The 26309-nt window shown below is 36.7% G+C and overlaps 1 protein-coding gene across 9 annotated transcripts in view; it reads left to right on the forward strand.

Moving 5' to 3' along the window:
- Positions 1-26309, forward strand: part of VTI1A (vesicle transport through interaction with t-SNAREs 1A) — a 356388-nt gene that overhangs the window by 53874 nt on the left and 276205 nt on the right. For all 9 annotated transcript variants that reach the window (XM_015539822.2, XM_015539823.2, XM_042960386.1 and 6 more), the window contains exon 4: positions 23954-24031. In XM_015539822.2, the coding sequence (XP_015395308.1) occupies positions 23954-24031 (78 nt within the window). The remainder of the gene's footprint in view (positions 1-23953; positions 24032-26309) is intronic.

Raw genomic sequence — 26309 nt, forward strand, 5'->3', positions numbered from 1 at the left:
CCAATTTGGATGCTTTTTATTACTTTTTCCTCACCTAACTGCTCTGGCTAGGACCTCCAGTGCTATGTTGAATACAAGTGGTGAGACCGGACAGCCTCACCTTATTTATCATCTTAGAGGGAAAGCTTTTAACTGTTCAGTTTTTAACTCTTGATCATGGTTGTCAAGGCCTCTTATGCTGATCCCTTCCCTTCTACCTACTACTTTTTTCTAACAGTCTTTCCCCTTTCACCCTTTGTCCAGACGTGTCAAAGTACCCCAGTTTATGGTGTTGGGCATCATGTTTTAGGTCTTAATTATTGTACGTATTCTGTTTCTTTGTTTTGCAATGGTTATTCTTTCTTCTTTTCTACTTGGTAAACGAGTCACCATGTAAACCCAGGGTCCCATTCCCTCTTTGTAAAGCCATTCTTGACCTGATCAAACCAGGCTGGTTCCTTCCTTTCTTCCACTGTACTAATATAAACCTCCAGTTTATAGTCCAGGTTTACGCTTACTGCAGTTACTTGTGCATATCTTCATGTCTGCCTCCCCCAACATCATTAAGGAGCTCATGGTCCCGGAATCTGCTGTATTAGTAATATAATACCTGGTGTGTGGTACTGCTTAAAAAGTGTTAAATAAATGCAGAAATGAATGGATTAATTGATGAAGGGTGCAAAACTCCATGCCTGTAGTCTTGTTATCTTCTTTGGTCTGAGATGAGATTCTCAATAAAATGTGTGGCTTCATTGAATTTTTCTAAAAACTAGTAGCAATCCTTACTTTATGTCATTATAACATATTCAGTTTCGTAATTAATTCACTTATTTCTGGTCTTTTATGGTAAACTCTCTTAAGAACTTAAAATCATCCTATTCTCTCTTAAATTTTAAATTCTAGATTAAGGTTCTTAAAAGGCATTAACAAAAAGAGAGAGAGAGAGAGAGAGAGAGAGAGAGAAATTAAAGAAGTAATAAATATCACTTCCAAAATTCTTTTCTTTCCTGATCAATATTTTAACATACTATATGTTAAAGAATACTATATTTATAGTTGCATTAAAAAAATTTTTTTTAATGTTTATTCATTTTTGGAAGACAGAGAGACAGAGTAGGGGAGGGGTAGAGAGAGAAGGAGACACAGAATCCCAAGCAGCCTCCAGGCTCTGAGCCGGTCAGCACAGAGCCCTGACATGGGGCTCGAACCCACAAAGTGTGGGATCATGACCTGGGCCGAAGTTGAACGCTCAGCTCAACCAACTGAGCCACCCAGGAGCCCCGATAGTTGCATTTTTAAAGAACTTCATGATTTAGTTACTAATGAAAATAAAAACTTTTTTTTTTTTTTTTTTTTTTTGGCTATCCTTCTATTCCCCAGAAATCTAAAACTTTCACATAAAAGTTTACCTGTAAGTTGAATAGTAAGATTGTTTTATTGGTTGGGGATTAAGTATCTTATTTTCTAAAACGATATCAAGTAAAAATGTAGCTTTCTTAAAAAGGATATTGCATGAGTTTAGAGTAGTGTTGAGCATAGTGTGTATGTGGAGATCTTTAAAGTAGATATTTACTTCAGTTTCTATGATCTCATGCCCTTTAATTTCTGTGATTTTATATTCTCTTTGCTGTTTTACAAATAAACATGAGGGGCACCCAGCTAGGTGGTGGAGTGGTGGCTCAGTTGGCAGAGCATGTGATTCTTGATCTTGGCCTTGTGAGTTTGAGCCCCACATTGGGTGTAGAGATTACTTAAAAATAGAATCTTAAAACTAACAAACAGAAACAAAAAACAAAAGCACTCAAATAAATGTAATGTCATTAGCCAGCCTTGTAGTTAAGTAGCAAAATGTATTCTAGAATCCTTACTTTTTTTAATCTAGTATAATTTTTTTACCTGTCCTAGATAAGTCAGAGATAAATATTTGCAGTTGTACTGTGACCTCCAACTCAATCATCATTACCAAAAATAAAAAAATAAAATAAAATAATTTCCATAAATCAACTGGAGTTGAATGGTTAACCAATGTGATAAATGTGGGATATTAGAAGGATGCCTGCGTATGATTTTTACAAGTGTTAATTTCCTATGAACATGCCTGCTGACCTATTGTCATCAGGTCATGTATTTTTAGTTATTTTCCTAAAACTGAGACTAGACTTGTATGCATCTCTTCATTTTCTCCCCAACTCTTGCTTGTGATCAATAGCATGATCCTGTCTTTATTTACATTGGCTCTAGTCCCTGGAATAAAATTCCAGGGATTTGCTCAGGAATAGGGAAATCTTGACCTTTTCAAGAGAGTGTAGAATCTAACTTAACTCTATGTGCTCTAGGGGCGCCTGGGTGGCTCAGTCGGCTGCGTGTCCGGCTTCGGCTCAGGTCATGATCTCGCAGTCTGTGAGTTCCAGCCCCGCGTCGGGCTCTGTGCTGACAGCTGGGAGCCTGGAGCCTGCTTCGGATTCTGTGTCCCCTTCTCTCTCTGCCCCTCCCCCACTCATGCTCTGTCTCTCTCTGTCTCAGAAATAAATAAACGTTAAAAAAAAAAACTATATGTGCTCTATTGATAGCTTAGAATTAAACCTACTTTTTTTATTTCTTTTAATACAACGAACTTGACTTCTTTCCCGTTATTCTATTTCTAGTGTTAGTATCCTGAAAGCAACTGATTTTCATGTTTTTACATCTTGGTTCCTTAGGAACAAACAAAACAGAGTTTTTATGGAAGTTGGGAGTATGTTTTTAATTTAAATTGCTTGGCCTTATCTCATTCCTGAAGGAAAGCAAACAAATTTTCGTGTTGCCTATTCTTTTTCCTAAGAAGGTAGAGGATTCCCATTTGATAAGGTGCTAACACTGTAATTAGTAAAACTTAAAATTAGAAAAAAAGTTTTATATTGATCATATGGTTTAAGTAGAATTTCCAAGTTTCCTTCCACTGACAGAATTGTGCCTTTGAGAGAGATTTTAAGAGGACAGCTTTTTATCAGTGTTTAACTCTTCTGGAGTGTGTGATAGAAATCATCTTTTATCACTTAATTGCCTGGTTTTGAAAGTTTTATTGCGTGTTGTTATCCATGTGAAATTGTGATTTATATTGTTATCCCTTCGGTCTTCTGTTACCATTTCTTATTTTACCCTTGCACATAGGTGTGACGTCCTAGATCTGCAGAGATTATGAATAGAGACACGTACTGGATTATTTATTCCTTCTTACAGGGGTTAAAGCATGACTGCATTCTGTGGCACACTGTGTAGCATTCTGCCCAAGTCACTTCATTCAATGAGCCAACATGGGGATTCCTTCTCTTTTCCCTTGGGAAACTTCGCCATGGTCCAGAAGTTCTTACCATTTTAGAGTTTTCTTGATCTCAGGCCTAAAATTTCCCTATTATTTAAACGATCCTGCCAGGTATTCATAGGCCAATGCTGAAAAGTCCTAAATAACCTGAAGTTCTTTGTTGCATTGTTGGAAAACTTTCACTGGATAATGGTGCTGATAATGATAAAGATGATTATCATTTACGCAGGGAAGATTCTCCCTTCCACCTCTGTTGTCCACCTCAGTTCCCCATTCCACTCTCCCCCAAGTCCCCAACCTATGTAACTACTGTTATTAATTCCTTTTCTTTGTATATATACAAACAAATACAAATGTACATTTTTCTCTCTACCCCCTTTAAATATCAACAAGATGGCATACGATACAAAAGACAACGTAAACTATACATTACTATTCTCTGCCTTCTCTTCACTTTTCAATTGATCTTGGAGAGCAATACACAAAAGAGTCATAGGTATAGATATAGATATAGATATAGATATAGATATAGATATAGATACATGAATAGTATTCCATTGTACGAATGTACCAAATTTATTTAATCAGTCTTATGTAGATGACTTTTGGTATTGCATGTGGTGCTGCAATGAATGACTTTGAACTTTGTCATTTTTCATGTGAAAAAAATAAAAAACAGAATTACTTCTTCAAAGAGCATGTGCATTTGCAATATTGATAATCCCTTCACAAATACCCTCTATGGGGGATGTCCCAATTTACACTCCCCTACAGCTGTGCATGAGAGGTCTGGTTTACTCACAAAATGAATTTTCACTTACAACATGAAGTGTCAGACTTCTGGATATTGGTCAGATTGATTGGAGTAAAAGGGTAGTAGTTTTCATTAAACTTTTCTCATGAGTGAGATGGAGTGTTTTCAGAAGCTGTTTTTATCCTGTGCCAGTTTTGGGGTGGTAAGGAGGAGGGGACTGCTCTTTTTCATATTAACTTCTAGAATTCTTTATACAAGCCTGACTCATTTTATTGTACTTCAAAGATACTGTGTTTTTTACAAACTGAAACTTTATGGTAACTCTATGTCAAGCAATTCTGTTGGTGCCATTTTTCAAAATGCATTTGCTCACTTTGTGTCCCTGTGTCACATTTTGGTAATTATCAATATTAATTGAATATTTCAACCCTTTCGTTATTATTATATTTTTTATGATGATCAGTGATTATGACTCATTGAAAGTTGAGATGATTAGCATTTTTAGCAATATTTTAAAGTAAGGTAGGTACGTTGTTTTCTAGACATAATGCTATTACATAGTAAATAGACTACGATATAGTATAAATGTAACTTTTATATGTCTTGAAGATTAGCCCAAGTTCAAAATAGAATTTGCAATTTTTTTTTAGTTTATAGTTTGTCTTTAGACTTTGTTCAAACACTAATTTTATTCTATCTTTGTTCTATATTTAGCCATTCAAAAATATTTATTTTTTGTGTGGTTAAAATCATCTATTTTTTACAGTTTTACATTTAGAATCATAGTTAGAAAGTCTTTTTCACCATGGGGTTGTAAATGAACTAAGGTAAATTTATTCCTGGTTGTTTTATCTTTCATGTTTTTACCTTAAATGAGAACCTTTCTTCCATTACATCTTCTAACTGGCTGTTGTTTGTATATATGAATTGTTTTCTGTATTTTAATATTTCAGCTTGCTATCTTATATCGCTCATTATTTGCAATTTCAGGTTAGTTTCTTGAATTTTTGAGATACACAATTACATCATTTGGAAGTAGTGATAGTTTTTCCTTTAATGTTATACTTCTCACTGGTCTAATTATGTTTGCTAGTATTTTAAGTAAAATGTTATTTAATAGTATCAGTGCTCACTTTTTTTTTCTTTATTTTGAAAATCACCTTTATTGAGGTATACTTGACATGTAGGTGACATATATTTGACATATGTGACTCTATATATAGTATGCTTATTCTTTGTTCCTTTGGTCCTTATTTCTTGCCTTCTTTTGAATAAATCACAAAGTTTTAATATTATGTTCTATCTCTTGTATTAAATTGTTAAGTATACCTCCTTGTGTTATTTTTTAGTGGTTTCTGTAAGGGAGTACAGTGTGTATCTTTAAGTTATACAGTCTGCTTTCAAACAGTGTCATGTTACTCCATGGACAGTGTCAAGATCTTACATAGTAGAATTCCATCCCACCCTTTATATCCTTGTTGTCTTATATTTTGCTTCTACAAATGCTGTGAGTCTCATGACGTATACTTAGAAAAAATCTTCTGTATCTACCCAGATATTTACTTGTTGGAGCTCTTTTTTCCATCACACAATTCTTAATTTCCACTTGGTGTCTTATCTTTTCAGTCTGAAGAACTCATTTTAGCATATCCAGTTGGACAGTTCTGCTGGCGATGAATTCTCTCAGCTTGTATCTCTCTGGGGGAAAAAAAAAAGGATTTTCACTATCATTTTTGAGTGACATTTTCACTGGACATTGACTTTGGGTTTGACAGTTTGTTTATTTTGCTACCATTCTGCACTTTAAAGTTATAATTTTATTGTCCTCTGGCCTCCATTGTTTCTGGTGAGAAGTCAGCCATCATTTATGTCATTTTTATTCTGTGTATGTAATGAATGTTCTCTTATCCTTAGCTGCTTTTAAGATTTCCTATTTACCTTTGTGTTTCAGCGGATAATTATGTTGGACTTAGGAGTGGTTTCTTTGTAGCAGGTGTGAACTTGCTGGTGATTCATTGAGCTTGCTGGACCTATGAGGTGATCTCTCATCAGTTTTATAAAGTTTTCAGTCATTACTTATTTAAATATTTCTTCTGCCCCATTGTCCATCTTTTCCTTTTTGACTCCAATTGCAAATATGTGTTAGGTTTAGGCCATTTAATATTATCCCACAGTTCTTGTGGGCTTTGCTTTTCTTTTTTCACTTTTTTGTCTCTGTGTGTTTTGGTTTAGGTACTTTTCATTGATCTCCCTTTAAGTTTATGGGTTTTTTATTTGCTATTTCCAGGATGTTCTTAAGTGATTTTAATATTATTTTAAATTACATTTGGATACCATATTTTTTGTGCTATCATTTCTACATATTTGGTTCATTTTTATAATCTACTACTGAAATTCCCCACCTCTTCATGTATATTGTCCATCTTTTCTACCATGTCCTTTAGCATTTTTATCATAGGTGTTTTAAAGACCCTGTGTGATACTTCCAATACATGGATCGTCTCTGAGTATGTGACCATGGGTCACATTTTCTTGCTTTTTCATGTGTCTTATAATTTTTGATCGTGTGCTGGATATTGTAAATAAAAAGAGCAATAGAGAGGGAAGTAAGTAAAATTTAATCCAAGAAACCCCACAAAATAAACAAAAACACCACTCTCTTAGGCTTCCATGTGAAGTGGTTAGGTCAGTGTAACATATAATTGAGCTGTGTACAGGCTCTTTCTTTTTTGCAGTTTCAGCTTAATTCACAGCTGTAGGCTTTTCCTCTCAGTGGTGCTTGAGCTTTGAGCACTCGTGAATTTCCAGAGATCTCTTTCTGCTTTTCAGCCAAGCCACCATCTTTTTGGTTTGTGGGATCTCTTTCTCTGCTTTATACTGCTAACGTTTTGAGTCTCTGGGAAGTTCTCTTTGCTCTCCAGTCCTGATCTTGACTTTCTATTATCTTGGGAGATTTCTCTCTGCTCCACTTAAACTAAGCCTCAGAAAATTAGTTGCCTTACATTCTATGAAGATCCAAAATGCTTCAGAGGATTTACTCCCAGCTTTGCTGCTCCCCTCTCCCACTCCAACCTTTGGTGGCTGAAATGCTGGAATGCCTCAGATAGGTTTCTATCAGCTCTCTTGTCCCGTCCCTATCCTACAATATGCAAGGTCTCAGAGCACTTAGCATGGGCTTCTTTTAGCTCCGCTGCCTTGCATCCTGCCTTCAGAGGGTCAGCTGCCTTAGATTTGGGGGAGGTTTTGCATAGCCCAGGGGAGCATCTCTCTCAGCAATTCTACCATGCCCCGAGCACTCATTGATGACCCGTAGGAAAGCATTGGTTTGTGGACCCTATATCTCACTCTGTGGCTCAGGTTCCTTGAAATCCTAACATGATGTGCCAGCCCTGATGCAGACCTTAGAAGTTTGTTAGAAGTTTGGCAGGTTTCTTCTTACCTACATCTGCGGAGGCTTATTTTACTCCTCCAGGAATGAGAGTAGCCATAGGTCTCTTCTTTGTTATAAAATGCTTATGATTTTCTGGAATGTTTCACTTAAGTGCCTTTTTGTCATCAGCTCTCTGATAGGTTTTAAAAATTATGAATTTGTAACTTCTCCAGCTTGCTTTGTTTGTTAATGTGAAACCAATCGTCTCTTTTGACCTTCTATATTCTTTAGGAAGCAGAAGTCCTGTGTTATTCTTTAATTACCACTGCCTCTTCTTCTTCTTTGAACAAACTATGCCTAGGAAGGCTTCTGCCAGCAGCTCACTTACACTTGTGTCCACATCCATCCATTGTTTCAAACAAAGCATATAGATTTAGGCTTCAGAACGAGTCTCCCACCTTTAGGAAGTAAATTTTCACTGGCTCTTTTTGAGCCCAGCTGTTGTGGAGACCTCTTATCCTTCATGCATTTTGTCACCTTCTACCAAGTGGCTCTGCATGATCTCATCTCCTTTTGGACAGCTCTCCACATATTTTGGGATCTATGAATATCTGTTGTCTGGTTTTGCCAAGAATAGAGGATTCAGAGTATATTCAGAGTCTTGTTTCTCATCCACCCACCCACCCACCCTACCCCACCCTAGAGGGGAAGGAGAGGGAAAATGATGACTTAAAGGGAACCTGTTAACTTATGCAGTGATATTCTTATTGCAAGTCCCATGTAATCATTACAACAAAGCATTTTTATTTTTCTTATGTGGATATGCAGACCGAGACTCAGAAAGGTTAGACACCCTCTCTGCAGTCACAGAGATAATAAAGAGCAAAACTGGGATTTAAATCATAGTTAGTTTAACTCATACTGTTAAATAATGTGCTGATAATGAAGCACATTATCTTTGAAGCTTCTATCTTATATTACTGCCTGAATTCTTTTTAGGGCTTGGGATAACATATACAGGTATTTTCTCTTCTAGAGACAGAGTAAAAGAGTGAATGGGAACCTAAATGCTCAGAAAATGTTAAGACTCAAAGCAGAGGAACTTAAGTTCAGATATAATAAAAAGAGTCCAAAGAAAAAGAGACCAAAAATAAGAGGCAAAATTGAGCCCCGAGAGCCAGAAGGAACTGGAATGGAATGGCAATCAAATCTTTATATCAGGAGTTCAGGTGACAGTTGGGAGCAGAACTGACATGGCCATGTTGGGCCATAGGTGTGTGAGGTCATCTTAAAGAGCTGAGGCAGCAAACCCAGAGTTTTATATACTGGAGGAATAGATTGCTGGGATTCTCAATAATAATTGTTACTATAATCAGAGCACTTATTTTTCCTTAATTCTTAGTACATGCTAGGCACTGTAGCAGCTGTCTCATGAACTTTATCTCATTTAGACCTGAGGTACATAGGGATTCAAAAAACTTGCTTTGTAATCACAACTAGAAAAAAGGGCAGAGCTGGGATTTGAACCCAGACTCATGAGATGCCCAATCTGGAGGTCTCTCCGATTTACCATATTGTTTCTTCAAAGGACAAGAGAATAAGAGTAATAGAAACTAGCCCCCAAACTCAAAAATTAACATGTATAAAGAATATTAAATGTATACAGAGCAGAAATAAGGAAGAACGGAAAAAAGAGTGACCTTCTCAGCTTCACGTAGTATGAATAAGATTGGGAACACTTTGGTTCATGTTAGCCTTTGGAGGAATCTACTAACATCTACCTCTGCATGTGATTAAGGCTACCATTCCAAAATAGTAACTCAGAGAAAATTCTGGAGTGGGCCCCTCAGATGATTAACAGTTGGAAAATTAGATGAAAAAAGGTCCTGGGACCGTTTCCTGTGACGGAAAGTTGTGGAGTTGTTAAGCGTTTTCAAGTCTGTGAAGAACTGTTATGCCAAGTATGGGCAGCAGGTGTTGTTGATCTGTACTGTATGTGGAACGATAGTGCCATAGATTTAAGTTTAATGTAGGGAAATAGTTCCTGACAGTAGCCAGTGACTTTTGGTAAACCTCATTTTTGAAAGTTAGGGCACCTCCTTCCTTAGGTTTTTATAAGGTGCATTTAGTGATGATGTGAGGGAACAAGGCTGACTGGAGGACTCTCAAGGTCCCTTTTTGCCCTAAGGTTCTATTATTATTGCATATTTATAGAGCACCAAAATTGACTGTGTTCTTCTCATTGAATAGAATTGCATTCAGTCACTGTCCAGGGCCATCACAGTCAAAATTAGACAGATCAGCAAATCAAGTCAAAGGTTAGCAGGTACACATCTAACTATTTGAGAATGTGTATTCTCTTCAAGAATTAGAGAATGACCTAAGAGCACGGTGAAAGATCTTCAGTGTGAAAACCCTCCACTGAGACTTGTATTAGGTTCCTCTAGGTGTTTTTGTAAAAAGAAATAATAATAAGGAATCCTTTCTTAGTGTCTATTAAGCAAACCTAATTTCGAATTATCATCCTCAAAACTCCTAATTCAGAATGGAATGAAGGAAAAGAATTGTACTTTATTGCTGAACTGTTTTAAGTGGTAGATAATATTCTGTTATTATTAACTTGATAACTTTGAACTTCTCTGCCCACGGATGATTTAAATTCAATCCACACTTGATCTTAGCCAAAAGGCCGAGAAGCGATTGGTTTAGATTTAATCCATTCTAACAGCTGAACTACCAAAAAAATTACACTGCTAATTTAAAACTAGCAAATAAAGTTCCGTATTTTTACTGGAAAAAAAATGGTAAAGTCCATCATATATGGTAAAAATTAACAGTTTAAGTTGTCTGACTTTTTTTTAAAGTTTATTTATTTTGAGAGAGAGAGAAAGTGCAAGTGGGGGAGGGGTGGAGAGAGAGGGAGAGAGAGAGTCCCAAGCAGGCTTTGCACTGTCAGCGCAGAGCCCGATGCGGGGCTTGAGCCAACAAACCAGGAGATCACGACCTGAATGAAGTCGGACGCTTAACAAACTGAGCCACCCAGGTGCCCCAGTTGTCTGATTTTGTAAGGAGGAATGGTCTCATATTTTTTATTTCTTGTAACCCCACTAATCATTTCACACTTTTTAATCTTTTTATTTGGAAATAAATGCAAACCTTCAGAAAAGTTTGAACAATAGTACTAAGAACATACGTATACTCTTTACCTAGATTTACCCGTTAGCGTTTTGTTCATTTGCTTTACCATTTGTGCATGCTTTCTCTACTGATCTTTTCCTTTCTACATATATGTCTGTCTCTTCTGAACCATTTGAAAGTAAGTTGCACACATCATGCATCTGTTCATGTTTTTAAAGTAATGTTATTTTATTCCTTTCTTCAAAGTAAAAGTATTTTTGGGCAGTGCCTGGGTGGCATCCGACTTTGGCTCAGGTCGTGATCTCACCGTTCGTGGGTTCAAGCCCCGCGTCAGACTCTGTGTTGACAGCTCAGAGCCTAGAGCCTGCCTCAGACTCTGTGTCCCCCTCTTGCCCCTCCCCTGCTCACTCTGTCTCTCTCTCTCTCTCTCTCTCTCTCAAAAATAAACAAACATTAAAAAAAAAATTTAAAGTAAAATTTTTTTTTCTCAGATAGCTCTATTTATTTACCGAAATGTAGAGGCAACTTGAACTATCATATTTCACCTTGTTTTTGTCCTGTTATCTCTTTTAACTGTCACTCATGAGGTCCTTTTCATGCCTTGTATCTGGAATACACTATTTTTTTCAGATTGTCCTTTAATAAAATCCGAAGACCTGACACAGACACTTGTTGCCACAACATATAATATAATATATAGCTTTGTCATGTGATGTATTACAGACTCTTATAGTGCCAAATTCTTGTTGTATAATTTTTATTGAAGAAAACTCTTTTTTTAATGTAAATACATGTGTTAGGATAACAGAACTAATTAGATCTCTGTTTGGTAAAATTACATGGTTTTTTACCTTTAAGTTTGTATATTTTCCATTTCAGCTTGATGTCGATTCACAGGGCTAAATTTTCATGTTTGCTTATTTCCCTCACAATAGCTTATGATTCCACAGGCCCTGACTGGATTTCACTGAAAGAGTGGCTACGTGAGATCCAGAATGAAGATACAGCTTCTGGAAAGGGGAATGAAATTCCATTCAAACAAAAATAGGAGGGGAGGGGGTTAATCTATTTTAAGTGCTGATGAACAAATTGAAATTATTTTCAAGTTGTAAAAATTTTATTACTCTATTTTTACTGATGTAATTTATCAATCCCTTTAATGTCTGAGATTAAAACCAAGTCTGCAGAGATGAACTCTGAATATCCAAATAGTTGGAGATATGGAAGAGGTGTAACTGTGGTGAAGTCAGTTCTCTACAATTTTCAGTGAATGTTGAAGACACAGAGCCAGAATCAATTTAGGCTCAGGGGGAATGATGGTCTTACTCCTCAAGTGGAATATTTTGTGGACAGAGACACCTGTATTCCTGGAAAGACCATAGTTCAGGCAACAAACTCAAAATGCAGCACAATGTTGCCTTCTTCATGTAGCCACTGAATTTTGAGTTGGAATTTTATTAGAAAGCCTCATTCTCCTCTGATGACATGTAATCCTGTCTGTTAGCATTTTTTTCCTCATGTGCTTATTAGTATTAAGCAGACTACGTGCTTGCTTTATGTTAGACCACTGTCAGAAAAACAAGACAGAATTAGTTTCAAGAATATTTTTCTTTCTGTAGCACCCACACGCAGGATGTGTGATCTCTAGTAATTCTTATTCATTTGAAATACAGCAATTTGTTCCTGTCAGTAGAGGATAGGTTTGTTGTTTTAAATTGCCAGGTTTTGTTTCTGTTGGCATGTTCCCCAATACAAATTGAATGGCTGACAAAAATCTATTTGTATGACAGTTCAATCTAGATAAGTGCCCTCTGTTGCCTAACGGTACAATTTGGGGTCTCAGAGATAAAAGCAAACTGAATGCCAGGCTTGTAACAGAGCTTCTCCATGCAGATAACAGAAGTAATCCATATTCCTGAGGTACACAAATCAGACCAACAAAGAAGAAATGCGCATGCACGTCATATCGTTTGAAATGGTGGGCTTCTAGCTTCTACATAATAAAAAATGGGAATATCTAACTTAGGAGAACAAAAATCTACCTCGTACGAGCTACGCCTAGATTTGGAATGAAAGAGAAATGGGGTATTGACTTATAAGTTGGAGAGAGCTCTGTTGCTTAGCATTTTCCCATCGTATAAGGTTTCCCCCGCTATCAGAAAGTTGCGTGTTCCTAGGAGACCTTTCGTAAGCTGAAATGATGTAAAGCGAAAGAAGCAATTATCATTGTTATGTGGAAAAATTTTCTAACACTCCCAGACCCAAAGAATAACCTCTCTTAGGCTTTTCCGATACCTTAGGACACATCTTGCTAACAGACACGCGGAATAAATGGAGGCAAAGCACAGAGGCTCCCAGACACAGTTCAGAGCTCTGACAGCTTGACGCCCGGATGCTGTGTGCTCTTCCTGGGGAAGGAGCTGGTCAGGGCCGCTTTCACTGCTCAGGGTGCGAGCTGCCTTCCTCATGGCTCACTGAAAAACAAATGGTGAATGCTCTTCTCTTTTCGCCTTTTTTTATAAAGTCAGAAATCGTCTTCAGATTTCTTCTGGTTAGCAAAAACAGATACTAAGGTAGGCCTCTAACTGAAGTGTCATGATGTGAATTTTCCTGAAGCAAGGTACACCTGTATTGGCTTTTGTCAAATTTTTTTGCTTTCTATTTTAACATGCCTGTTCTGAAATAAAGTATGTATTTAGACAGTGATTCTTTCATACTTTTGATATTCTACAAGAGGTAGTTTCTGAAGGGGTCTCCTTTACCTCCCAAGATGAGGAACTGAAAATTTGTACCTTTTCTCTCTTCCTTAAAACATGTCAGGCTTACTATACAGGTATCTCTAAAACATAATTCATGTATAAAAAGAGGGATGAAATATATGGTAACAATCGTAATAAGGAAGGAATTGGGACTAGTTCATAAGGTAACAGACATCCTGGAAATATGGCTAAGAGCCCCAGTTGTAGATATTCTGAAAAATAATCCATAGTGCTTGGTGATTTATTGGATTTTAGGACTGGATTTGAGAATAATTTTTACATTTTTATCTGAAGAGACTGTGTGCATGGTAAAACCATACATCAAACTAAAGAAAACAGGAGGAGCAGTATATGAGAAGGAAAATGCCCTAATGTGTCTGCATTAAGTCTGAGATGCCTTCAGGTTATCTGAGGTACCCAGAAGGGATTAGATTTGTAAGTAGAATATGCAGAAAACACGTCTTTGCCTGCTTCTAGGTAGTAGTGAGAACCATGGGTAAAAATGAGATCATTCAGATGAGTGAGAAGAGATCTGAGGATGAAGACCTGGGTCAGACTGAGAAAGAAGCTATAATGAAGGAGACTGAGAAGGAGAGACCAGACGAATGGGAGGAACTCCTGTGGAAGACGGTGCCGTAATGCTAAGGGGACAGTGGGCAACAATGTCCGTCCGATGCTATCAAGAGATCAAATGCGAACAGGACTGAAAGGTGGCCATTGGAGCGAACCTTGGTACAGTTGGAGCAACACAATTAATGACATCGTATTAGATTAAAAGTGAAAGTGTAAAATAAATGTCCATAAGTCCATACTGATACCAATAAATGATCGGATAATGATGGAGTAGACAGATCTTTTGTACAGAAGAATGCCAGATGACTTATGAAGATACCTGTCCCTGAAGAAGGTAGAGCATAACTCCCCACTTCTTTTTTTTTTCAATTTTTTAAATGTTTTATTTATTTTTGAGAGAAAGAGAGAGAGAGAGAGAGAGAGTATGAGTGGGGGAAGGATAGACAGAGAGGGAGACACAGAATCTGAAGCAGGCTCCAGGCTCTGAGTTGTTAGCACAGAGCCCAACGTGGGCTCCAACCTGTGAACCATTAGATCATGACCTGAGCTGAAGTCAGATGCTCAACTGACTGAGCCACCCAGGCACCCCATAACTCCCCACTTCTTAAACGTGGGCTGCGTATAGTAAGTACAGTGTAGGAAGGGGGAAAAGAATAGCTTTTCAGTGGAGAAACATGGCAAACACTCCCTCAGCCAGGCATCAAGGGCAACATCATTAATGATACATCAATGTTGATAGTATGTACCTTGGATATGATCTGAACCAAATGGCACTTTTATCTCTTTGGTCTTCCTCCCCAAAACATAATACCCCAGTTTAGTCAGGAGAAGAACATCAGAAGGATCCCAACTGAAGGACATTCTACAAAATACCAATCCTCTTCAAAACTTGCAAAATCATCAAAAACAAGGAAAAGTCTGAGAAATTGTCACAGCCAAGAGGAGCCTAAGAACACATGACTAGGAAATGTAACATGGAATCCTGGATGGTATCTGGAACAGAAAAAGAACCTTGGATAGTAAGGAAACCTGAAAAAAGTATAGTTAATAAAAATGTGTAATAATGAACTATTGATTCATTAATTGTAACAAATGTACCACACTCCTATAAGATGTGAAAAATAGAGGAAACTAAGTGTGGGTTACTGGGAACTCTACTATCTTTGCAACTTTTTAATAAATCTACAACTGTTTGAAAGTTTTTAAAGTTTACTTCAAAAACATGGACAATGATTTTGTCACCTCGGAAGATATTGGTGATCCTAGGGAATCCTGTGGCATGGTAGGAAAGCATCAAATTTGTTGGAAGTTGAGAAGTGGCTGGGTCATGAATAAGTTAATTGAGTTAATGCTCATGGAATACTCTTTCAAGAGGCTTGGCCAGGAAGGGAAGGATAAAAAGAGGCTGGGCATGAGCTGGGGAGTAGAGTACTGGTGGAAATAACATTTTGAAGTATAGAAAGCTGGGTACACTTAAAAAATGTTTATGTTCTGAAAGGAAAGAACCAGTAGAAAGTGACATGCTGAAAATATAAGAGAAACAACAGTTAACTGATGGAGTAAAGTCCCTAAGTAGGCAGGATTTTATTCTATTCAACTGAAGATGGAGAGTCTTCTAGGAGGAATGTGTTGTTTATGAATCAGGTATGAATATTTATTATACTTTATAGTCTGGGGGTCACCCTTATAGGGAAGTAATCTTTACAATGTTTCCATAGAGAATGTGGGCTAGAAGAACTTTGTTTTATTGCCTAAACATCATAGTTTTATTGGCTATATTCACGAGGCATTAAAAGGCATCTCTGAATTATGAGAACTGTAACTGTAATAAAGAATCTGTCCCAACATGGATTCAACAGGAAGGACTAGGGGAAAAAATACTGTAAAAATTGTTTGCCTGTGAGATAGCTGGTTCCAATCTAAAATTGTAGAGTAACTGTATAGGGAGTCACTAGATCCCATGGATAAGGAAGCACTTCTTAACACATCTTAATAACCAGTTCAAGACCTCTCCTGCCATGTGGGCAGATTATTGTTGCTTTATGGTGGAGCCTCTGAAGATTAATCTTAAAACATATCTAAGTTCCATATGTGACTTACCATATGTGTGGTTGTGACTCACCCTCAAATCAGATGTTTTTGTGGTTTTTAAAAAAAATTTTTTTTACATTTATTCATTTTTGAGAGACAGAGAGAGACAGAGCACAAGTGGGGGAGGTAGAGAGAGAGAGAGAGAGGGAGACACAGAATCCGAAGCAGGCTCCAGGCCCCGAGCCATCAGCACAGAGCCCGACGCGGGGCTCGAACTCACAAACCGGGAGATCATGACCTGAGCCGAAGTCAGAAGCTTAACTGACTGACCCACCCAGGCGCCCTCAAATCAGACATTTTATTCTATGAAATAAAATATTCTGCCTTAAGTATTTGTCACCTTTGAAATTTCAAATTTATTATTGTCAATATTCCAGATGTCGACAACAGTGTATAACTAAAGGCTTATTTTTGTTTACTTTGAAGGAGAGTGACAAGAAACAAAATCTACGAACAATCAACTTTGTAGTTGACGATAAATTTGTAGAACCAGGTGAATGGTGCAGCCAGACCTGCCTTGGGGGGGCGGGGAGCAATAGGATGGCCCCTGCCTGCCGTAATGTTTTGGTAAAATGAAAGGTGGTATGGTAAATTAAAAAGAGCACTGACATTGGGAAACACATTCTGTCCTTCCTCTACCTAGTCTTTCCCAAGTGTGTGGCCTTGGGGAGATCACTCATCTGGCTTAGAACTACTCATCTCTAAATATGGAAGGCTGGTCTAGATGATGCCTCATATCACCGTCAACTGTAGGATTCGGTTACTTTTGAGACATCTCAGTGTCAGTTACAGAATCATCGAGATCATTTGCTCTTGGATGTCTAGATCACTTGAAATTATGGCTTTGGACAGATTTTCAATGAACGATTGCCTTTCCTTCCTAATGCTAGGCAGATTATGTAGGGAAACCTACACACAACTTAATTATATCTTTTGCATACTTTATTCCAGTAGTTCTTTTAGAAATACAAATGAAGCGTCTGTTATATAGCATCCATTTTTCAGAGTATCATTTTTCTAGTAGTGCATAGAGTATTTGTATGTCATTATCAAACAAGAAAATATTTTGACATTTTGATTATTTCAATTATAGTCTATGGAGTTGTTTTATTTTATATTCAGAAAGATTTTAAAGAATTAGATTTCCTCCACTGAAAATTTACACTATTCCAGATGTTGACAACAACACCTGGGCATTCTATCATGAGCTGATTTTCTGAATGAAGTAACTTAATTATTGATTGACAAGCTAACATGATTTAAGACACAGCCACACCATGTTCAATAGCAATGTGAAAGTCATAAACTGCAAGCATGTGCAAGCAAGTGGGGCCATGATACTAACTCACGTTGCATTTTGAAACACCAATGCTAAACTTAAATTTTAAGCTTAAGTTTAGAATCGCTGGAGGAGGAAATGAAGAGGTACAGTTACATGATTTCTGGGCTCTCCGTTTTGCAAATCATTAAATGATGTAACAGCAATGTGGTCAGAATTCCTAGTATAAAGAAAAGTCTATCCTAGCATTGTGAGACACAAGTAGACTTATTATTCCATATGGATTGCATATGAGTTTGCGTGAGTCTAGATGTGTATACATACATATATAACCTCATTATATGCATACAAATATTCACATATTCATAATAGCTAAATTAAAAAAAATAAAAGTGGGGTAGAGTGTAACTCATTATTTACAGCCAAAACATAAATATCCATTTGAAACATGTAAACTGTTTTTGAAAGTATAAGCAAAAATAATAAATGAAAGTGATTATAGTAGAAAGACACTAGTTATTTTTTGTTTTTTGTTTTTCAAAAACATTTAAATGTCTTTTCCTGGTATTACATGGATTATTTCAGCGTTCTCATGTTAACCTGCTTTTTCAACTGTTGGCAGCCCAGCAGCAGGGCATGTTAGCATCTTCCCTCTGCTGGCTTGCATATGGTCCATTGGCCATGAGTTTATGATAGATAGAAAGTGTGCTTTCCCTTTATTAATGCTACAGTATTGGTGACATGTGGCCTGTGCACTTTCCAGTGAATGAGCTTGACCTTTGACTCAAAACAGTCCCTTGAGCAAGAGCAAGCCGTGTTTGGTGGAATGATTACTTAGAAAAAACAGATTGGAACCTACTTTCTCTGCTAACATTAGAGAAATGCAGTAAAGTTTTTCCCACTGAAAATCATCCACAAATTGTAGCATCATAAAATAGAGAATTGGGCAAAAAAACCGAAACAAACAAACATACTAGAATTACTTAACTAATTACTTTAATTATTAGTTAAATAATATGAGCTTTTTAAGGTTACTTTTGGTGTATATTGGCACATCATTTTCTAGGGAAGATGCGCTAATTTGTACTCTCAGCCCTGTATGTGTACCGGTTTTATTGCATCCTTTCCAATATTACCAACTAATGTTTAGTTGAACATCTTTCACAAGGTTAGCACATATCAGGTATTATGAGAGGCTTCCATTTGTACATAATATTTAAATTCACACAACAGCCCTGAGAAATAAATATGGTCACTGTTTTAGATATTGAAGAAAGTGATATTCAGAAAACTTAATTTGACCAAGATCACATACTAAAATGTTATCTCTGTTCTTTGTGTTCAGTGCCTTGCGCTTTTTCATCCTAACTACTTCCCAAGGACCTAACATTTACCTAACAGTATACTTTGCCTTTACCTAAATCACGTAGTATCTTAAATCATCTTTGCTAGAAATTAATGCAGCACAGCGAACACTGTGATGAATGAAATTTCATAACTTTCTTTTCATTTTTTTTTCCTCCAAAATGTTAAGTTTTCTGTCCTGGATTGATGAGCTTTTTTAAGTCCTGGGTCAGGGGTGGAGTGTGTATGAAAAGCTGAAATTGGTCATGAAGAAATAGAAGTGAGGTTAAAAATGGAACGCTTTGTGCCAAAGATAGATGCATTTTCGAAAATGCCATCTGGGCATTACAGAAGTATGCTATTATTTAATTCAAACCAGCTAGAATTCAGCAAGAAATGAATGCCAGCAATTATATGACTAGCTAATAAATATAATTTCATGGTATTCGGTAAGATATCCCTAAGTGTTAATTGTAACAGGAGCAGTTAAATTCTTTATACCAGTTAAATTCTTTGGCTATGAAAGCATAACAGTTTTTAATCACCTGGTAACTTTGGGCATTATTAAATATATGGAGATTGGATTGGAAGACACGGTAGAAGCAATGGAAAAGTCTGGCCAGACTGGGTAATTTGTTTTAGACCTATGGAGAAATCTATTAACCATTTCTTCTATAGACCAATTTGATTAGGAAGTAGGACAAGCTGTTCTTTCATTACTTACCCAAACCATACTGCACTTTGTATCAATTATTTGGCTGTCTGCAGCACATAGATTAGAATAAAGGGCTTTCTTAGTGTTTGTGAATGTTGCGGATTGCTGATTAGTAATTAAAGTACTGAATGAAGAAAATTAGGCCAAAAATGAATGGCAATGAGAAAGTCTTAATTCTGTGATACAGATGTTAGAAACAGATTGTCTTGAGCAGCCCATTCAACGCAGTGACATTCTACATGGCCATGGAGTGCTTGCCTTCCATGTAAAACTCAAGTCAAATGCCTTAGAGATGGTTTCCTCTCCCGTGCCTTGTGATGTAGCTGTATGGGTATTAATTTAGTGAAATATCCTGTCTGCCAGGTGTGGGAACTAGCTGATTTTATTGTAATACCAGATCATTACTTAATTCATATGCAACAGAGTGCAGCACATGGAAAGCATTATAAATCTATTTACAATGTGGCTGGTCTGATGATAACATTGTATTAAATTCCCAGGTGAGGCAATTTAAGCAATTGCTTTGCCATGTGCACGCGGTGGAAATTAAATTCTCATATACACTTTAGTAATAAACCAACTGCATTGTTATGCTTATGCTAGTGGTGGGTTGTAGAATCTTCACTCTGACTATGTATATACCCTGTTTCACACGTAGAATCATAGAGGGGGCTGCACCACAGATCCTAGTTCTTAATTAGTTTCAGCTCAGTTAATTCATTTTGTTTCTAGTTTAGCAGTGCCTGTCCAGAAACATATTCAGTTCAGTTGGGAAACATTAAGGCTTGGGTCAAGTAGACAGATTGTTTCAAGCCAAATTTCCAGACAGAGCTGGGCAAGTGTATCTGTTTGAACTTGGCTTTAAGAAAATCAGCCAATCAGTATGCATATACCAAGTGAAAACTGCTTGGAATTTGAAATTCTCACCTTCATAACCAAAGACTCATTTTTGTCATCAGTTTATAAAAGGCATTCAAACTTTCTGTGTCTGACTTTTTAGGGATAATAATCAATTGTTAATTTGCCGTATTTTTTCCTCTAATTCTGTAGATTTTTCTGCCCAACTGCATCTCGTCCACCTAAGTGTAACATATAAGTTACAAAGAATAAGCTTTACAAAAACACACAACTAAAAGTGAGGAATGCTCTTATATTTAATTCTGTGTGTGTGTGTGTGTGTGTGTGTGTCTGTGTGTCTGTGTGTGTCTGTGTGTGTGGCAAAAATTGTCAGTTGAAGCTTCCCACCCTTATGGTACAGACCTGAAATTGCAATAGATTACAAACTGCATAGAGCTTCTGTCTTCTCCAGAAGCCACATATAAAGCACCAGTAGACAGTGGTAACTGACAACTAAGACTAAAAATGTTGACAATTTCTTGATTTGCCTGGTTAGCTTATGTATAGAAGTCATTAACTATTTATAAAATGCATTATGAATTGGGTTCCTTCAAACTGTAGCTGAGTGTGTGACATTTCCAGCTCAAATTCTCATGCTCGCATTTGGCTAAAGTACAGATTTTATACAACTGATAATAAAGTAAAAATATTTTAGTTAATCAAGATACAGTAGGTGTTTCAGTTTCATTAACTTTAAATCATCTGAATTAAAATACTCATAGTACTTAGTAATGTCGAGTGAGGTTATTAAAAATTCCACCAAAGGTAAAATTATTTATTGATGCTTTGGAAGGAAACTATCGGTACAATAAGCAGTTTGTCATTCAAAGGAATTTGCCTTTTTTGGTATTCAGTCAGTTTAGTGATGATCCTGCAGGCTAAATTATGGCTGATTACAATCAGCTTACTTAAAATTTCAAACCACAAAAACATTAGGAGAAAATACCAATGTCAGGCATTTAAATGCAACTCTCAATAAAACAGTCTTGATCTTAAAAATATATATATTTGTAAAATGATATTCGAGGGTAAAGAGTTCGATTTTCGGCACCGACTGTGTCATTTTCATGAGGAACTATTTCTGATACTGGGAATGAGTTTTTTTATTCTTTAAGAGAAGTTAGTTCGATCAGAGAACATTTCATAAACTCAGCATATCATCTGCTTAATTACATCCAGAAAGCCGTCCAAATGACCAATGTTTACCGTCCCAATAGTAAAGACTGACATTTATAGAGACCACCCTTCAACTGCGGATAAATCCTTATGTCTCCTCTGTTGCTGAGTGTGTACACTCTTAATTGCTGGTTTTCAAAAGCAATGAATTCTCACCAAAACAAGATTAGATATTTAGGGATACATGTTTGTAATTTTCTTCTTCTTTTGAAGTTCAGCAAATCAAAATGAGAATATAATGTGATTGAACAATCTATGCCAATTTGTTGGTATTTTGGTGAAAGGGGAAAACACAAAAACAATCTCCGTATGATATTCTCGCATACTGTGGAATGTTTTAGTCACCCATAGTGATAAAATGAATAATTAAAAAGGCAGCTCTGATACCACAGCCTGTTTAAAGGTTCTCATTTCCTTTAATGCTGTAAAATACTTTTGCTTAGCTAGTTTGGAACTACTGTAGTGGGGATCTCCAAATGGGCAAAAGAAAGGTTTGGCTTCATCTAAATATTGTAGGAAGGCCATGAGGTGGACTGACATTGCAGTTCCGCATTTTTCGAGATAATTCTGTATGAAGTCAATCGAAATAATTAACAGTCGGTTCAGTAAATACAATAAGAGAAGCGGGCTTAATATATGCTGTTTGTGGTGGTGAGAAGTCTGGCGTGTTCACAAAATGAATGAGTTGGCTCGCTCCTGCATTGTTAAGACATCTGATACAGATGTCATTACTGACCTCAGGCTAATGACTTAACTTTGGTACTTTGTCCTCGGCAACGTTGTTGGTTTTATTTATCTATTTACCGACTTGCTACATCTGCTCAGGTACAGAGACACCCTTGCAGCAAAGAAGGGGGACTTGGGGTAGAGACTCAGGGCAGAGAAGGGAGGCCATCATCTCCTTTCTGCTGAAACATTTTGCAATTTTTGCATCTTTTTCCTGGGTGCATTCAGAGGATAATATCATGGGGAGGAAATTTTGTGCTAGAATGAGTGTAGGTTCTAGTTTCAGTTTAACCAAAGCAATCTTTAGAATTCTATAAGACTGATTTTTTTTCCTAAAATAATAAAGGGATATCTAGATTTGTTTACTTTTCAACTAGCTTCTGCCAGAGAGTTAAGCCCTAATGCCCTTAGGCTTCTATTCTCTGTAATGAACTCTCTCTTATGTACCCTCCTTGGAAGATTGAGAAAATAGTCACTAAAATAATTTTCTGTTTTGTGGTTCAGATAAGGAACCCTAATTGAGAAAGGCTGTGACTCGAAAATGATTCAAAATCTATTGGCTTTTCTTGCTAAAAGTCCTTTTAAATCCTAGTGTGATTTCACATTTAAGACGGTGTGATCTCTATGTAGCAAAGCAGTGCTGTTTACTAGTATAAAAATCTAATTAAAAATCTTGTTGACTTCTGCTCGAGGATTCTGAATAGTTCTTTTTAAACTACATTAATTTTTCAGATCGCAGTTGAACAAGTATGAAATCTTAAGGCCTAAACTGTAGACTGCAAGTGAGAATAGGCTACTATTTCCCAGCTGCCATTTTTAAATTCACTCTTTTTGCTTAGTCCAGAAGCAAAAAAAGGCAGCCAAGTAACCTGTAAATCTGCATTTGAGTCTGAAACGGTGATGCTGAAGTAGGATCTGAGGATGGCGCCCTAGCTTCGCAACTAATTTCAGAGCCTTTTAGCTTTTCCAAATGTGTGTACGTTTAGATAATCCATGAATTGCTTATAGACATGTCCCTCTGACTTTACAGGTAAAGGTCAACTCCCGTAAAACAGAATTTCACTGAGTGAAATGTTGACTCATAGCCCACTTTATTTACTGGGATTGAGAAAAGTTGACTCGTAGCCTACTTGCCTTTATGTACTGGGATTGGGAAATTTGATTTGTTTTAACACACGCGCGCGCGCATACACACACACACACACACACACACACACACACTCCCATTACTTTTCCTTCAGCTATTATTTGAGGAGAGCTTGGAGACCTTTAAGTTATTGTTTGGAAACGGGATAGACTTTAAAATTCCATCTCTTTCTGGCTACTAACATCACAATAATGAAGGAAATATAGATGAACTATTGTCTAAGCATTCCAGTGTTCAGTTGGAGTCATTATATTATCCCAGAATCAGAGATTTTAAAAGACCTATATTATATAGTTCATTTCCTGCCACAATTTTAAAGACCCCCATATACACTTGTTTTAATTACAATCTGGTGAGTTTTGCAGATATACAGCTATAAAGCTGTATTTCCTTCAGTTTGGTGGTCTTATTTGTATGGCTACATATGGAATAACATACCAGTTCTGATCCGTTTGTGAATATTAATGGAGTACTTACACAATGCAGAGTTTTCTTTCATTAGTGGCATCTGAAAAACTTCTAATTTACATTAAACTTCTCAAGTTCAAGAACTCTACACAACTTTGCTTTGCAGATTTTAGCAAATAGGTTTCCATTAGGGGGCTCTCGAGGTTTGAGATGATCAGCCTTGATACCAATAATGCTTCGAAGCCTTTACTTTCTAACGTTCATCTCGCTCTCTCCCTTTTTGTTTTGTTTTATAGAAAAGGTCACGGATCGCCTACAGTGACGAAGTACGGAATGAGCTCCTAGGGGATGATGGGAATTCCTCAGAGAACCAGGTAGAATGCTAATCAGGAAGGCCCGGTGGGTGGCTGGAGGGTGAAGGAGGTCACTGGCACACTGGGCTCTCAAGCTGCTCCTTAACAGTATTAGCAACAACTCATGTGGAAGCGATACTGTTTAATGCAAAGCTGGAGTCTTAATCAACTTCAAAATGTTTCTTGGAGATCTTACATTTAACCCTTTACCTTGTGATCACTGTCTGCTATCTTTTAAAAAAATCTTTTCTTCTCCTTTCTTTATTATTTAGTACTTAAGGAATAACTTGAAACACACTGTTTGCAGACAAAGCCAAGGTCTTCACCTCAAACACATGTAAAAGGAATAAAAAAGTACATAATGCAGCTTTGATAATAATGCAGTATAATTAAATCAACACTTGCAGCAAAACAAATGAAAGTAAGCTTTCAAAATTCAACAGGGCAGCTCAGTCTCCTATTGTGGAGCTGCTTAAAATACATTCACCAAAATGCAGACTGTGAGCACCAGTGTGGAGCTCAGATACTCAGAGGTCCGGCCTCCGTCAAATAAGAAGAAGAATAGGAAAAGTCTCTTCTACAGTTTAATATCTGCATAGGCAAAAAATAAGATGCAATTTCTTCTTAAAAGGGCCTTACAACTTGGCTGTCATTTCTCATTGGATCACACAGCAGTGTGATGAGTCTAATTAATGTCCCACTTCTTTCTTTGAATTAATACTGCAGACTTCATTAGTTCATGCAAATAATGTATATGACTTTTTAAAAAAGTCATCTCAGGGTAGAGATGACTTTTAAAATGTCACAAACAACACTAGTGACTTCCTCTCTTTGACACTTTTGGAGAAAATAAATGATGGGAACTTCAGAAGCAAGACCTGAGCGTGTTTATTCATATTCCTTTGGTAAGTATTGTAAAGGTCTTTACTCTGCCTAAATAAAAATGAACATAAATCATTCATGGAGTAAACCAAAACTTTAATAAGATAGTAAAACATAAGATATTGGCACACAGTGGAAAACTTGCATAATTGTACTTACCATTTCAAATAGATTATATTATAGGTCTATATATGCTGAAACTATATTACTATCTACTCCAATGTTAATATGGTAAACGGGATGACACTCATGGGATTAAGGCCTCCATCTATCCAACCCCCCAAAAAGGGGAGAAGAGTCACCAAGCTGATTATGTTTGTTTTGGGAAAGATCTCACCTTAGCCACTTTTTGGATGTTATCAGCTTGAATTTAGAAATGTAAACATGTTAAGATTTGACTTGGGATTTCAGCTTTCCTGATTGGAATGTGAGAACAGCTAAGGGGGAAAGAAAAAAAAACCAAACAAACAAGGAGCACAACAAACATAAAAGGGTGGTGGGATAAAGGGTTTTACTCATAATAGATTAAATAACATGAGGATGAGAGAAAAAATATTGTCTTCCTATTTAAAGTGAGTTTTAGATTGTTCATATCTCTCGAATGAATGAATCATAATTTCATTTCATATCTTTACTGCGAAAAAAAGCATTCTCTTTTTTGCAAAAAAAGTGAATGCATAGTTCCCATGTCAGTTTTTTAGAAAGCTCTAGATCTTTCCCTCATATGAAACTACTGCTTAATATAGAGGAAATAGAAAGGAAGGGGGTGTTCCTGTCTAACTCAGACTCCTTTATTATAATAGATGCTGTAGTACTGTGACAGGAATCTCTCTCTCTCTTTTTTTTTTTTTAAAGCATGTTCACTTCTCTTAATGGACATTTTATGTGCCTAAAACATTTGCCTTACACACATACAAGTGTGATTTTTTTATGCCTAAAGAAAAATACTCTGCAAAAATAGGTAGAGTTCATATTTTCTGAATTTTTCAAATTATATTCCTGTCACTTTAAAGTGATTTCGCAGAGATTTCCTCTGGACTTGCATAAATCAAACTTACAAATTCTGAATGTGCTTGGAGAACCTGAAGTTTAGTTATAAGGAGCTGTCATTTCAATAAATACAATATGATAAATTATAGTCATGAGACGATGTTACTGTTAGATTATTAGTTATGAGAACTTTTCAGTCCAAAATTCGAATTAGGTTTGAAAGTTCAAAGAGACCACACTTAACTTTTTGGACATTTTGTTGCCAACTGTAACAGAATTTCCATACCATAATGAAGTCATTAAATGTTGTTTGGGGGCTTTTTATCATAATGTATGAATTAAAATCCCTCAAACTAAAACACATCTCTCAGCCAGGAATGGTCACTTGAGAATAACTCTTTATTCTGCATCAGTATTCATTCAGACT

This window comes from Panthera tigris, chromosome D2 (genome assembly GCF_018350195.1).
Source record: "Panthera tigris isolate Pti1 chromosome D2, P.tigris_Pti1_mat1.1, whole genome shotgun sequence".
NCBI lineage: Eukaryota > Metazoa > Chordata > Mammalia > Carnivora > Felidae > Panthera > Panthera tigris.